This window comes from Cuculus canorus, chromosome 1 (genome assembly GCF_017976375.1).
Source record: "Cuculus canorus isolate bCucCan1 chromosome 1, bCucCan1.pri, whole genome shotgun sequence".
Lineage (NCBI taxonomy): Eukaryota > Metazoa > Chordata > Aves > Cuculiformes > Cuculidae > Cuculus > Cuculus canorus.
In genome coordinates this window covers 153,958,317-153,972,093 of record NC_071401.1, presented here as the reverse complement: position 1 = coordinate 153,972,093, position 13,777 = coordinate 153,958,317, and the positions used below count along the sequence as shown (strand labels likewise).

The 13,777-nt window shown below is 51.4% G+C and overlaps 1 protein-coding gene across 8 annotated transcripts in view; it reads left to right on the top strand.

Moving 5' to 3' along the window:
• Nucleotides 1-1,733: 1,733 nt before the first annotated feature.
• The window catches only part of PLA2G6 (phospholipase A2 group VI), an 18,471-nt gene continuing 6,427 nt past the window's right edge, over nt 1,734-13,777 (top strand). For 4 of the 8 annotated variants that reach the window (XR_008451210.1, XM_054074245.1, XM_054074211.1 and 1 more), the window contains exons 1-11: nt 1,734-2,510; nt 3,575-3,790; nt 4,635-4,815; nt 6,788-6,975; nt 8,223-8,319; nt 9,278-9,460; nt 9,666-9,774; nt 10,359-10,511; nt 12,158-12,248; nt 12,385-12,453; nt 12,973-13,136. Coding sequence is in view for 7 of the 8 variants with exons in the window: in XM_054074245.1 (XP_053930220.1) it covers nt 2,302-2,510; nt 3,575-3,790; nt 4,635-4,815; nt 6,788-6,975; nt 8,223-8,319; nt 9,278-9,460; nt 9,666-9,774; nt 10,359-10,511; nt 12,158-12,248; nt 12,385-12,453; nt 12,973-13,136 (1,660 nt within the window). In the remaining variant the exon portion in view is untranslated. The remainder of the gene's footprint in view (nt 2,511-3,574; nt 3,791-4,634; nt 4,816-6,787; nt 6,976-8,222; nt 8,320-9,277; nt 9,461-9,665; nt 9,775-10,358; nt 10,512-12,157; nt 12,249-12,384; nt 12,454-12,972; nt 13,137-13,777) is intronic. The other 4 variants (XM_054074204.1, XM_054074253.1, XM_009568416.2 and 1 more) reach the window with 4 other exon arrangements.

The window sequence follows — 13,777 nt, the reverse complement described above, 5'->3', positions numbered from 1 at the left end:
TGATTGAGTCACCATCCCTGGAGGTATTTAAAAGGCAGGTGGACGAAGTGCTTGGGGACATGATTTAGTAGTGGACAGGTATGGTTGGAGCTGATGATCTCAAAGGTTTTTTCCAAATTAATGTTTCTATGATCCCATGATTCTATGATCATCCAGTCCAGCCATAAGCCCACCACCACCGTGCCTACTAAACCATGTCTTGAAGTGCCACACCTACTCGCCTTTCAAACGCCTCCAGGTATGGTGACTCCACCACTTCCCTGGGCAGCTTGTTCCAATGCTTCACCACTATTTTGGTAAAGAATTATTTCCTAATATCACATCTAAATTGCCCCTGACGCAACTTGAGGCCATTTCCTCTTGTCCTATTATTTGTTACCTGGGAGAAGAGCCAGACCCCTGTCTGGCTTTAGCCTCCTTTCCGGGAGCTGATGGACTAAAACTATTAAGGTTGGAAAAGACCTCTAAGATTATCAAGCTAAATCCCACCACGTCCCAAAGTGCCATGTCTGCATGCTCTTTGAACACCTCCAGGGATGCTGACTCCACCTCTTCCCTGGGCAGCCTGTTCTAATCCTTCACCACTCTTTCATTAAAGAGATTTTTCCTAATACCCAATCTAAATATCCCTTAGCGCAACTTGAGGTCATTTCTTCTCATCACAGAATCATAGAACTGTTTCGTTGCGAAGGATTTTTAAGACCATTGTGTCCAACCACACCTGTCCACTACTAAACCAAATCCCCGAGCGCTTCATCCACCCATCTTTTAAATACCTCCAGGGATGGGGACTCAACCACCTCCCTGGACAGCCCGTGCCAGTGCCCAGATGACCCTTTTGGTGAAGAAATTTTCCCTGATGTCTAATCTGAACCTCCCCTGATGCAACTTAAGGCCATTCCCTATCATCCTATCACCTGTCACTTGGGAGAAGAGACCAGCACCCACCTTGCTACAACCGCCTCTCAGGCAGTTGTAGACAGTGATAAGGTGTTCCCTCATCCTCCTCCAGACTAAACAACCCCAGTTCCCTCAGCCGCTCCTCATAAGACCTGTGCTCCAGCCCCTTCACCAGCCTCGCTCCCTCCTCTGGACACACTCCAGCAGCTCAATGTCCGTCCTGTAGTGAAGGTTGGACAGGATGATCTCCAGTGGTCCCTTCCAACCCTGACCACCCGTGATTCTGTGCTCCCTGGGATGAAGGCACTGATGAGCCGATGGGCTCATGAAGAATGGGCGACACTTGCGTGTGCCGATGCAGCAGCTGTCACCGAAGCAGGGCGGAGGCCAAGCCCTGGGCAAAGAGGCAGCTGTGAACTGAACGCAGTATTCAAAGCTGAACCTTTGAGGGACACGATCATCTCCAGCTCCTGCTGGCCACACCATGGCTGATCCAAGCCAGGATGCTGCTAGCCTTCTTGGCCACCTGGGCACACTGCTGGCTCATGTTCAGCCATTGCGTGGAATGTCCCAGGGAGCGGCCACACCCAGAAGCAGAAGCCCTCCCCCCCGCATCAGAATGGGTCGCTGTCTCTTTAAGAGCAGCGCACCCCCTCCTCTTTCCCTACTCTTGCCCGTCACAAAGATGGCGGCCCCGCCTTCACGCCCTCTTCTGCCGTGGCGCCGGGCGTGGCGCACGCTGTCCCGCCCCGCGCTGCTGATTGGGTTGTCCCGGGGGCGGGGGCCGCCCTGATTGGCGGGCGGAGCCTCGCGCTTGGCGCGCCGGCGCGCGCAGCGGCTCCCACGTGATCCGCGCGGGTGCCCTCGGCCCTGCGAGTAGCTCCGGATCCTCTCCCGGCGGCTCTTCCAGCGCGGGGCCGGCCGTGGGGGGGGTGGAGTCGGGCAGAGGTCGCCGGTCAGCGGGACTCCTCAGTTCCCCGATCCCGGCGCTGAGTTCGGGGAATGGCAGGAAAGCAGGTTTCCTCGGGAAGCAAGGGAGAAGCCGCCCGAAGCTGAGGGAAGCGAGTTTCCCTCGGGAAGTAAGGGAGAAGCTCTCTGAGATTGAGGAAAGCGGGTTTCGTTGGGAAGCAAGGGAGAAGCCACCTGAGGCTGAGGAAGGCTTGTTTCCCTCGGGAACCAAGGGAGAGGCCGCCCGAGGCTGAGGAAAGTGGGTTTCGTTGGGAAGCAAAGGAGAAGCTCCCCGAGGCTGAGGAAACTGGGTTTCATTCGGAAGCAAGGGAGAAGCCACCTGAGGCTGAGGAAAGCTTGTTTCCCTTGGAAAGCAAGGGAGAAGCTCTCCAAGGCTGAGGAAAGCGGGTTGCCTCGGGAAGCGAGGGAGAATCCTCCCTCATCGGAGGCAGGATGCAGTTCTTTGGGCGGCTGGTGAACACCATTAACAGCGTCACCCAGCTCTTCTCCAACCCGTACCGAGTGAAGGAGGTGCCGGCTGCGGAGTACGCGGCTCACACCTGCCTGCAGCAGGAGGGCAGGGTGGCCCTCTATAAGAACAGCCTGGCTCGCTCCTGGGATTGCGTGCTGGTCAACCCCCAGAGCCCACAGGTCGCATTCCGGTAAGTGACGGAACCTTGTTGACCGCTACTTGAGTGCATGGAAGGCCAGGATTCTCCGATGTCAGGACTGTGTTAACTAGACAGCAGGTCAAGGGAGGTGATCCTCCCCCTCTGCTCTGCCCACGTGTGGCCCCACCAGGGGCTGGGCTGTGTCCAGTTCTGGGCTCCCCAGTTCAAGAAAGAAAAGGAACTGCTGGAGGGAGTCCAGCAGAAGGATGTCAGAGGACTGGAGAATCTCTTTTTCAAGAAAACCCTGAGAGATCTGGGTCTGCCCAGCCTGGAGAAGAGAAGATAGAGGGGATCTCATCAATGGTTACAAATACCTAAGGGACAGGACTCAGGAGGATGGGGCCAGACTGTTCAGCGGCGACCAGTGACAGGACAAGGGGCAATGGGCACTAACAAACATTCCACCTTGACCTGATCAAACGCTTCTTTACTGTGAGAGTGACAGAGCACTGGAACAGGCTGCCCAGAGAGGTTGTGGAGTCTCCTCTGCAGATATTCAAATCCTACATGGATGTGTTCCTATGCAACCTGCTGTAGGTGAACCTGCTTTAAGCAGGGCTTGAACAGGATGATCTCCAGGGGTCCCTTCCAATCCTGACCATTCTGTGACTCTGCAGCTCTGTGTGTGGTAGGAAATATTTGATCAGCAGGTGGGCTCATGAGGATTGGGAGGCCCTTGTATGTGCTGGTGGGGGAGTTGTCATCCAGACAGCTTGTGGGAACAGAACAGGATGGAGACCAAACACTCAGAAAACAGACAGCTGTGAAACAGGCACTGGGGTTAGACTATCCAGGGGTACGTGTCCTTCTGCTTGTACCTGTTGCTGCTTTAGCATCTGGAACATGGGATACTGAAGCCCGTAAGATAAGTTCCCCAGGAAGAGGAGATGCTCTCTGCTAATGAAGTAGGCTCCCTTCTTCCCTTGGAGCACAGGATAAGGAGGAATAGCAAAGTCTCCAGCAGTAACATTTGGAGATGAGCTGGTTTTCTCAGATACATGGGATGGAGATTGTTCCTCTGAGTAGGACCAGTGCTGTGTTTGCCTTTCCTCCAGGCTCTTCCAGCTCGACAATGAAGCAGAAGCCTTGGTGCATTTTGAGCAGTACGCCAGGCAGCTGCGCCCTTTCTATGAGAGCTCGCAGCAGCCCTTGTCACTGGAGGATCTGCAGCAGCTCAGTGACTGCTTCCGCAACCACCCCAGCTGGTCCCCGGCACATGTTGCAGTGGAAATCGGCCGTCGTGAGAACTTCCGGCACAACCACGTTGTAAGGCAAGGAGCGGGAAGGGGTCTTCAGTTGGCCCGGTGGTGGGAATGGGCTTGGGAGGGCAAGCTGGGTCAGATTTGGGTATCGTGGTTTGAGGTACCAAAGCAACATAGGCTGCTGCCTGGAGGACCTTAACACCTGTGGTTGTTGCAGAGGTTGAGTTTAAAAATACCAGCCTTGGGGTGTCTCGCCTGGATGATAGATGTGGTAGCAAAGGGAGTCTGACAGTGGCTGTGTAAGCTTATTGACAGGCTTTCAATCTGCTGCTGTCGATGTTAAAGCCCAGAGCTCTGGTGTTTGAACTAAAAGATGAAAGTGTTTTGCTAGAGGTACTACTTAGATTCTTAGAACCGTTGTGGAGCTGTTTTTTGGAGGGGGTTGTGGCTTGCTCTAAACCATGAGAGAGGAGGTACGGTAGGACTATCTTTCTGGAAACGGTTTTTTAACACCAGTCCCTGCTCTCTTTCCGTGGGAAAGTTCGTTGAGGATATGGGAGGCTAGTGAGGAGTTCTGGGACTGGGGACTAATGGCAGCACCTCCACCAGGTGCTCTAACTGTAGGACTGTAATCTGTGTCCTGCCTTCCTTTGGGTAGATAGAGCTGCTCCCATATGGTGGGGCAGAGGGGGAAGGGGCAGTGTGTCAGGAAGAGGGTCCATAGCAGGGTTGCTTGGTGACACTTCCCTGTGCTCCTTCCCTAGTAAGGGGCTGGGCTTTCGCGAACCTCATGGTTCACGCCAGCTGAGCCCATTGCAGACATGGAAGGTGCCTTTGTATCAGATCCCAGGGCAGCTGCACATCCTTGTCTTCGCAATCCTTCCTTGGCCTCACGCTCACTCCTCTTTTGCAGCTGTGTGAACAGCACGGACAGCGAGGATGGCTGCACCCCGCTGCACCTGGCATGCCGCAAGGGAGACATGGAGTGTCTGCTCGAGCTGCTGGAGTGCCACGCGCGGGTGGACATTACAGACAGGAACGGGGAGACTGTTTTCCACTATGCTGTGCGAGGGAATAACCCCCAGATCATCGAGGTGGGAGCAATTTCAAAACTGGAGGAAGTGGGACTAGAATGGCTCTCATCTACACTGTGAGGAGTAAGACAGGACAATAGCAGCAGACAAGGAAGAAGAAAGTCTGTTCCCTCTGCTGCAGCATCGAGTTAATGCTTGGCGCTGGTTTTACCCTTCCCCTTTACTGGCAGTGTAAGCAGGCTCCAGATTCCACCCTGCAGTGGAGCAAATTTCCTCAGAAAGTGTCCTTTGGGATTTGCATCAGGCCTTCATCCTGCAGGGTATTGGTTCTGGGCAGAGTGCTTCTATGGGGGAGTGTGTTTAGGCTGCCGTGGGGGAGCATGTGTTGCCTGTAGACTGAAGGACACTTTGGAGCCACCCTTGGCTTTCCTGAGCTGCAGAACCTGTTTGTTTGAACTGAGAGGCCTTGCAGGAGAGACAGCATCATGGCCTCAAGGCACAGACAGTCTGAAACCAGAGGCATTCTTGATTGCTGAGAAGCCTGGGCAGAGTGACATGGTTCATAAGGGTGTGGGTGGCCTTCCACATTGGTTCCTCAGGTCTGTCAGCTCCTCAGCACCCAGTGCGAGCGAGAGACCATCTCTCCGCTATGACTGCACCCCTGACATTTGCCCAAGAACTGTTGTGACAGCTCTTCTTGTGCCTGCCAGACTGTGCTGAGTTTCCTAATGTGTGATGGGGGAGGGATGAAGATGGGGCCTTGCCATGATGTGAAGCAAGATACTTAGGACCTTTGTATTAAAAAGATCGCCTCTTCCTTTATTTCTCTAATGGTAGCAAGTTGGCTGGTTGTTGAAGTAATTCCAGGTCTGATCTGTCTCCTTTTCTTTGTTTTCAATCTTGATTTCTTGTTAAACCAGAGAAAAGAGACTGTAGCAGGGCTTGCAGGGTATCCCCAGTACAGCGGTGGGATATTTATATGTAATAAATCAGTCAGCTGGTGACAGGTCTAAAACTTACAGGGAGAATAGGAAAACTCCCTCAAATGTATCCCCACGGATATATTTTCAACAAAGTCCTGTTTGTGTCTGAAAGCTGTGGTGGGGTTGTAGGGAAGGTTGAACTCCTGCTTGCTGCCTGGTTGTGGCATCTGATGGGGCCACAGCAGAAGAGGCCATTACTGGTTTCAGTTAGCACTCTCATTCGGTTGGGCTGAGCTTGGCTCCCGCAGTGTGTGGCAGAGGGACTCTGCTGGGATGCGTTGTTCAAGGTTGTGCGAGCCCTTTTTGTCTGAGGGGTGCCTCAGAAGTACCCACGCCGCTGGAAGAGAATCAGATAATCATTTGTTTGGAAAAGAACTTTGAGGTAGAGTCCAAACATACCTGTCTGCTACTAAACCATATCCCTGAGCATCTCATCTTCCCATCTTCTAAATACCTCCAGGGATGGTGATTCCAACGCTTCCTTGGGCAGCCTCTGCCAGTGCCTGAGAACACTTACAGTGAAGAAATTTTTCTTAATATCCAATGTACGCCTCCCCTGGCACAACTTGAGGCTGTTTCCTCTCATCCTATCACCTGTTACTTGAGGGAAGGGATGACATCCACCTTGCTACAACCTCCTTTCATGTCATTGTAGAGAGCAATAAGGTCTCCCCTCAATCTCCTCTTCTCAAGGCTAATCAATTCCAGTTCCCTCAGCCACTCCTCATAAGACATGTTCTCCAGTCCCTTAACCAGCTTTGTTGCCCTTCTCTGGACACGCTCCAGTGCTTCAGTGTCCTTCTTGTACTGAGGGACTGAGAACTGAACACAATATTCACACTCTGAACACAAAGGGCATGGAGAACAGCAATAAACCCTTTGAGGAGAGAAAAGGAGTGCTTCCTGTATTGGAAGCAGGGGTGGAGAGGACAGGTTCTTCTAGCACTGTGACAACCTCAGTGCTCCACAGTCTATCTTTGGAGCTCAGAGAGAGAGACAACGTTCTTCCATGTCTCTATCTCTATTTATCTATTGTCTCCTCTTCGCAGCTCCTGGGCAGAAGCCCAACGGCTGGCTTGGACCACCTGAACCATGAAGGGCTGACTGCTCTGCATCTTGCTTGTCAGCTGGGCAAAGAGGACATGGTTCGATCTTTGCTGAAATGCCATGCCAGCTGCAGCACTGTGGGGCCTCTGGGCTACCCCATCCACACAGCGATGAAGTTCTCCCAGAAGGGGTGAGTAATTGCTGGGGCTGCCAGAACAGGGCTCTTCCTCCAGTCTGGGGACCCGTCTGCTTGCTCGGGGTTGTCCAAAACGGGGCCCCTTTCAGGGCAGTGCTCAATAAGAAGGTGTCCTGTGCTGTCCTCTGCTGCGTCACTGAGTTGGCAAAAGAATAGAGAAGTACTGGTGTGGAAAAGAAACAAGCACTTTCAGGCAAAAAAAGAATTTCTTTGAGTTTATATATTACTTAGAATTAGACATCAGGAGAAAGACACAGATGTTCTTTAAAAAATGTTTGTGAAATGCTTTTTCACAGGATGAGCTGAGAGAAGATGATTTACTGACGCTTAAATAGCATTGCTAATCGCTGTACCTTGGTCTTTGAGTGCTCTGATCCTAATAAGCTTTCATCTCAAAGCCTAGTTATTCCTGTCTCCCGTGAGCCGAAAGTACTCTTGACTCTTAATAACATGCTCTGGAATTGAATCAAAAGAGACGCAATGTTTACTTGCAGTTTTGTTTTCCCTGGAGAAACTTGATTCTCTTTGTGCTTTATAATATTAATTTTCATGGAGTGTCCAAGCTCTACAAATAAGGCTCTCCAGTCAACACGAGCTGCTGCTAGCACTTTTTCAGCATTTTGAAAAGTGCTTTCTAGTATTAGAGAGACATTCACAAGCCAGAAGTGTGCTTAGGTCCCTTGTTTTGCAGTGGGGCTCAGTCTCTTGTGTATGCTTTATTTGGTGGTGTTTCAGAGTGAAGAGCATATGCTTGTTTTGTAAGTCTACCTGCCTACATGTTCTAGATACTAGATACTACGCTTTTCACGACAGGTGTGATCTTTCACTCACAGAGATGTACTCAAATTCTTAATTTCAGTAAGTATCTCACTATTTCAGTTTTATCCCAACGTTTCCACAGAGAGAGAAGAAGAAGAGAAGAATTTCCCCTGAGCTCTTGAGAGTTTCCAGAAATGTCATATTCCTGTATTGGAGGAGCACTTAGATATTGCTTCACAACTTGAAGCTGGGAAAGGATTCTCCTGCTTCCTCTGGATGTGATGTTGCTTGTATGCTTCCTGTTGCTCCCTTACTTTCTAAAGAGAGAAGAACAAAACTGCAGCTGAGGAACTCACAGGTTTTGCAGAGAGCCTGCTGCTGCTGAAGGGTTTCTTGAAAGGCTCTGGGCAGGTGCTAATGCGAAGGGAGGTCTGGAGTCGAGACACCTGGCACCCATCCCTCTGTCTTTTTGTCTTTTCCAGGTGTGCCCAGGCCATCCTTGAGGTGGATGCCAGCCAAGTGCACTCCAAGGACCTGCGCTATGATGCCATTCCGCTGCATTGGGCAAAGAAGGCAGAGGTAAATGGAGCCAGTACCTGGTGAGGGCTTGTGCTGCCACCCAGCACCTGGTTAATGCCTCCTGCTGCTAACCTATCCCTTTCTGAGCGCCCATGCAGAGTCCTGGCAGGGTCAGAGTCTAGCCAGCAGCTCAGTGTTTGATTCTCTTTGCTCTGGGCTGATCAGTGCTGTTTGCTGTGGGAGATGGAGCGGTGGAGCCTTGCAGTGAAACAAACTGGTGGGCTCATCGTTAGTACTTCATCCTTGGTTGTGAAACTGCCAGCTTGATCCTTTTCCCTTTTTGTTGGGGGAAAGTGCGGCACTGTCACTGGAGCACAGCTACTCCTGGGGGGAGCTGTCTTCTCATTACCTGCCAGTTTCATGGAAGGAAGCAGGTTGATGCCTTAAAAACTGCAGGGGGAGTGTGAGGCAGGCACAGGGTGGTGCCATGTAGGTTATGGTCCATCTTCTGCCAGAGATGGGCATGTCAGCAGTGTGATATGCCGTGTTGCAAGCAGAAGACATTCTTCTTGCAGGACTGTTTACCCACCTGCAGGATCGCATCCCTCTCAGAAATGTCCTGTGGAGTTTCGGAGCAGACATAAATCGGCCTAGCTTATAAGGAGGAGAAACTGAAAAGCAGAATTTTTACCTCTAGTCCACAAGGATTCTGGCTTATGTAGGGACTGTTTCTTCTCCATTGCTCTCAGCTAGTTGCTACATTTGCATTTAAGTCCCAAAACATTCAGAAGCTTTAGCAGATTGTGAAACCACGGCCTGTTTCTGTGGTAAAAGACGGAGAAATCCCATCTCCCCTGTTTGGAACAATGCAGCTGGCATCTACCAGCTGGCTGTATCCAAGCTAAGGCTCCCTGCTCTTCCTTTGCTTTGCTTGCCATGAGACCTGGATTCTTTGAGCACTCAGGTCTCACAATCACTTTCTCTTTTCTTGACCTGGCACATGTACTCATGGACACAGATGACACGGCTGCTGCTTGAGTACGGCTCACAGGTGAATTTGACCAGCCGGACGGCTGATATGGCCTTGCACATCGCTGTCAAAAGGGGACGCTTTGACTGTGCCATGGTGCTGCTGACACACGGAGCCAACACCAACGCCAGGGGTCAGGATGGCAACACACCGCTGCACCTGGCCATGAAGGTGAGTTTTGTGCAGAGGCTGCTGGAAAGGGAAGATTTTCTTGAAGGGTTCAGGCAGGGACAGACTCCTTTGAATTTCTGGGTGTTGTCTTTCTGGGGATGATCCCTTTTGGGTGCTTTGGCTAATGAGAAGAGGAGGGAGGAAGTGAGAGATGATGTAGCCAAGAGGGGCGTGACTCTTAACTGTGCTTTCTCTTATGTCCTAGCATGACCACCTGGATATGATCAAAGCGATTGTAGTGTTTGGAGGAGACGTTGAGATCCCCAATGATTTCGGGGAGACGCCGGGGCTGTTGGCAGCCAGGAGCAGCAAAGGTGAGGGAGCACGCGAGCAGCCTTACAGGGTGAACCCAGCATCCTGTCTCCCTTTGGTGGCCAAAACAGTGAGTTGGGGAGACATGAAAATGCGCCAAGTGTAGGTGATGCTTCTCCAGCATGCTTTCCCAGCTTCTAGTTGCTCACAGACTAGGCATTTGCTGTGCTAGTGGTGTAGGCTTTGTATTAATAGCCCCTGATGAATTTCTCTTCTGTGAGACAGAGATGCAAGAGGAAAAGCTGGCACGCACTCCTACTCTTTCAAGCCATGATGTTGGGCACTGTGGGCTCACAACAGGATGATGCAGTGCTGCTGGATTGCCCAAGTGTAAGCAGGCACGGGCAGTTCTTCCATGGCAAGAAGAGTGTGGCACACACCCTTGAAGCTGCACAGCATTGGGTACCCCTGCTGTGCACAAGTCCTGCTGCCTGGTGTTAGGGGAGAGATACCCAGGACTTGCTTTCCTGGGTAATCCCAGAAGTTTTATAAGGGTTGGGGCTGCTGTGGATTTAGCAGAGCACCTCCTAGTGTGTGCGTGCACCAGTTCTCTTTCTGATCTGTGACTTCCCCTTCGTCACCTAAGGTGCGAACCGGAAAGTGCTCTTAGACCTGCTGCAAACTGTAGGGACCGAACGCTGCCATCCACCCAATCCTGACTCCCCAAGCCTGGCACCATCTGCCACCTCCTCCTTCCTGGAAGGCCAACCTTCCTCGCGGAGCACCTTCAACAGCTTAGGTAAAGCCTCCCCTGGACCTCCCTTGCTCTCCTCCTTTCTTGCTTCACAGTGCTGTCTCAGATCTCTTCTTTGGATCAGCTGTGCTCTGGGGACCTTCTCCTAATTTCTGGTTGCTCTGTCCTCATTCAGATGTTGCAGGACCGCTTCTATTTTCTCTGTTTTTTTTCTGTGTGTACTCAACTCTTGTACCTTAAACTTTTGTTTTATAGACCTGACGCCATGCAGCTCTGTAAAAAGGAAAGACCGATTCCCTTACCCCTGTGGAAGAGGTGTCGGGCTTTGTTGCCTGCATGCACTCTATCCCCTGGGACATTTACAGAAGGGGAAGTACTTCCTGGTCTGTCTTGAGGACCTCCCAGTGTCATGCTGGGCATAAGGAAATTAGAACTGCTACCCACTCCGATTCTGAAGGCCAGCAGCTGGGAGGGGGAAGGGGTGAAGCCCAAGGATAAGCAACCCTGGTCAGAGGGTTTACATTCTGCATGGGAAAAGCCTACCTTAGGACCTATGATTGTCCTGTAGCTTGTGCTCTGTACTGCACAGACTGTGTGAATAAGTTATGAGTCTATTCTAGGTGCTGGGCTTTCCTCCTCCAGGGAGCTCTGGAGCTCAGGCAGAGGCAGCATGGGAGTGCGCGGTAGGTGAGCTGGCTTGAAGAAAGCCTCTGACCCTCATGAGAGGAGCATGCAGGCAGTAACAGCTGATTGTGGTCAACTTTTCCTCTCAGGATAATGTTTTCCTTTGCAATGGCCCAGCTGTAGGGCTAAAGGACAGCCCCTCCAGGCCCTGGAGTGCATCTGTGTCACCCCAAATCTCACTGGCTGGTGACCTCAGGACTTTCTTCTCACCCTGGCCTTGTGAAGGCAACCTCCCCAGTTTCAGCTTTGATGCAGTCACAGAGGAAGGCCTGTTTTTCATCATGGACTCTGTCCCTTGAAGAAACTGCTGACCACATTCATTCTCATCTGCAGCCCCCTTCTGGCCTGGGTGCTGGCAGGAGTATTTAACTTCTCTCCCCCTCTTCTTTTGGTTTCACAGGATGGCTTCTCACCTAGGCTGGATTGGTGCCCTGCACACAGGGTGCCCTGGGTGCACATCAGCTGAGGGGTAATGACAAGCCACCTTGTCCTCAGAGCTTTCCTGCCTAGGTCACCACTCAAGAGTAGAGTTAGATTTTGTCTCATGGCTTGCATTAAACTGCGTAGTGGGCACGCTGCTAGGTTCTGCCTTTTCTCTTGCCTACTGCTCCTACAAATCCTTCATCTTTGCCAATGCATCTCCACCTGCCTGCTCTAGAGGACGGGGTTTCTCTTCCTTGGTATGGAATTTAATCTGGGAGGGGGTCCCTGATGGCTGTGGGTAAGATGGCTTGTGTTTCCTGCAGGGAGCTTTATTCAATTGGGAAGGGCATTGTATGTTCTTAGTGCGATTAGGGTGGAAATGATCTACCACAGGAGTGGGAGGTTTAGGTATCCTGACCAATCTTTCTAGGGGCAGAGGGAAAGTAGGAAGAATAATTGATGGTTTTCTAATTGATTAAATATAATTCGATTGGCTACTATCTCCGAGAAATGTGTCAGAACACTCAGGTAGCAAAGTGGTCTCTAATTTTCTTTCCTTCTTTTGCATGTTCTTTTCCCTCTAGAGTACAAGGACCTTTTGTATGTTTCTGCAACACTTGGGCAGTTGTTGAAGGCACCAGATGTTGTAGATATGCCTGGTGAGGGAAGAAGAAAGTAAGTGCGGAACAGCTTCTGTCTAGGCTCCCGTGGTACTTGAAGGTGAAAGCCCTGTGTGTGAATTCTCCCCACCCACACCTGCGGGTGCGGCATCCTCAGAGCTGGCATTATTTCATGTCCATTGATGTTGCAGGTTTTGCCAGAAACTAGCTCCAGTTCCTGTGTGCAGCCCCAGAGCTGCAGTGGAGCCCGAGTTCAGCAGGTGAAACCCCTGCTCTGTCCCTCCCCTTTGCTGCTGAGCGCCAAATGCTGTTTTGGCTTTGTGATTTCTCCACCTCTGTGCTCTGCCCTGATGCTCACTCAGCTCCTTTGCCAGGCTGTGCGCTGCCTTGGCAGTGCCTGCACATCGTCTTGCATGGAGCAGTGAGAGGGTTGGCACTGTTAGCAGGACCTTAGGACTGTCTGATTTTTATTAATGACGCAATATACTTTACTGCATAGTGAGGGACTTGGGTATGTGATTGTCTCTCTGGTGTAGAGTTTAGAGATGGCTAAAAGACCGAGTGATGTTGCACTAGCTCTGGTGAGGCTTATCTAGCCGTGTTTGGTCTTATTTGCATCTGAAGAAGCACTGCTGGTTTTATTTGTTCACTGATTACACTGTCCACAGTGGTGTTCTTGTTAACCTAGTTTCCTGCCCCTAGGGCTGCATTCCCATGTAGCGTGTTGGAATTTGTAATCTGTGTGCAGCTTGCAGTCATCTGTGTCTGTCTCTTTCCAGCCACGACTGCCTCCTGTGCCTGGATGGAGGGGGCATCCGGGGCCTGGTGCTCATCCAGCTCCTGCTAGCTATTGAAAAGGCTGCAGGCCGTCCCATTCGAGAGATTTTTGACTGGATCGCAGGAACCAGCACTGGGGGGATCTTGGCCTTGGCTATCGTACACGGTGAGGACAGTGCAAATCATAGAATCATAGAATAGTTTGGGTTGGAAGGGACCTTAAAGATCATCCCGTTCCAACCCCCCTGCCATGGGCAGGGACACCTCCCACTAGATCAGGCTGCCCAAGGCCCCATCCAACCTGGCCTTGAACATCTCCAGGGATGAAGCATCCACAACTTCCCTGGGCAACCTCTGCCAGTGCTTCACTACTCTCATGGTGAAGAAATTCTTCCTTATGTCTTGTCTAAATCTGCCCCTCTCCGGTTTATAGCCATTGCCCCTAGTCGTATCATTACAGGCCTTTGTAAACAGTCCCTCCCCACCTTTCATGTACCCCCCCTTCAGGTACTGGAAGGTCGCTATAAAATCTCCTCAGAGCCTTCTCTTCTCCAGGCTGAACAACCCCAGCTCTCAGCCTGGTCTCCTATAGGAGGTGCTGCAGCCCTCTGATCATCTTTGTAGCCCTCCTCTGGGCCCCTTCTCACTCCTGTAGGCTGGAGCACTCCTCTAAGGGGAGCAGATGCAGAGTGGGAGCCTCCTGTCTTGAGTCCCAGCTGAGATGTGTTGTTTCTGCCAAAGGAGGGAAGGGATGTTTATTAAAGCTTAGACCTGGCTTTGTGGTTGCTTCTCATGCCAGCTGGCCTT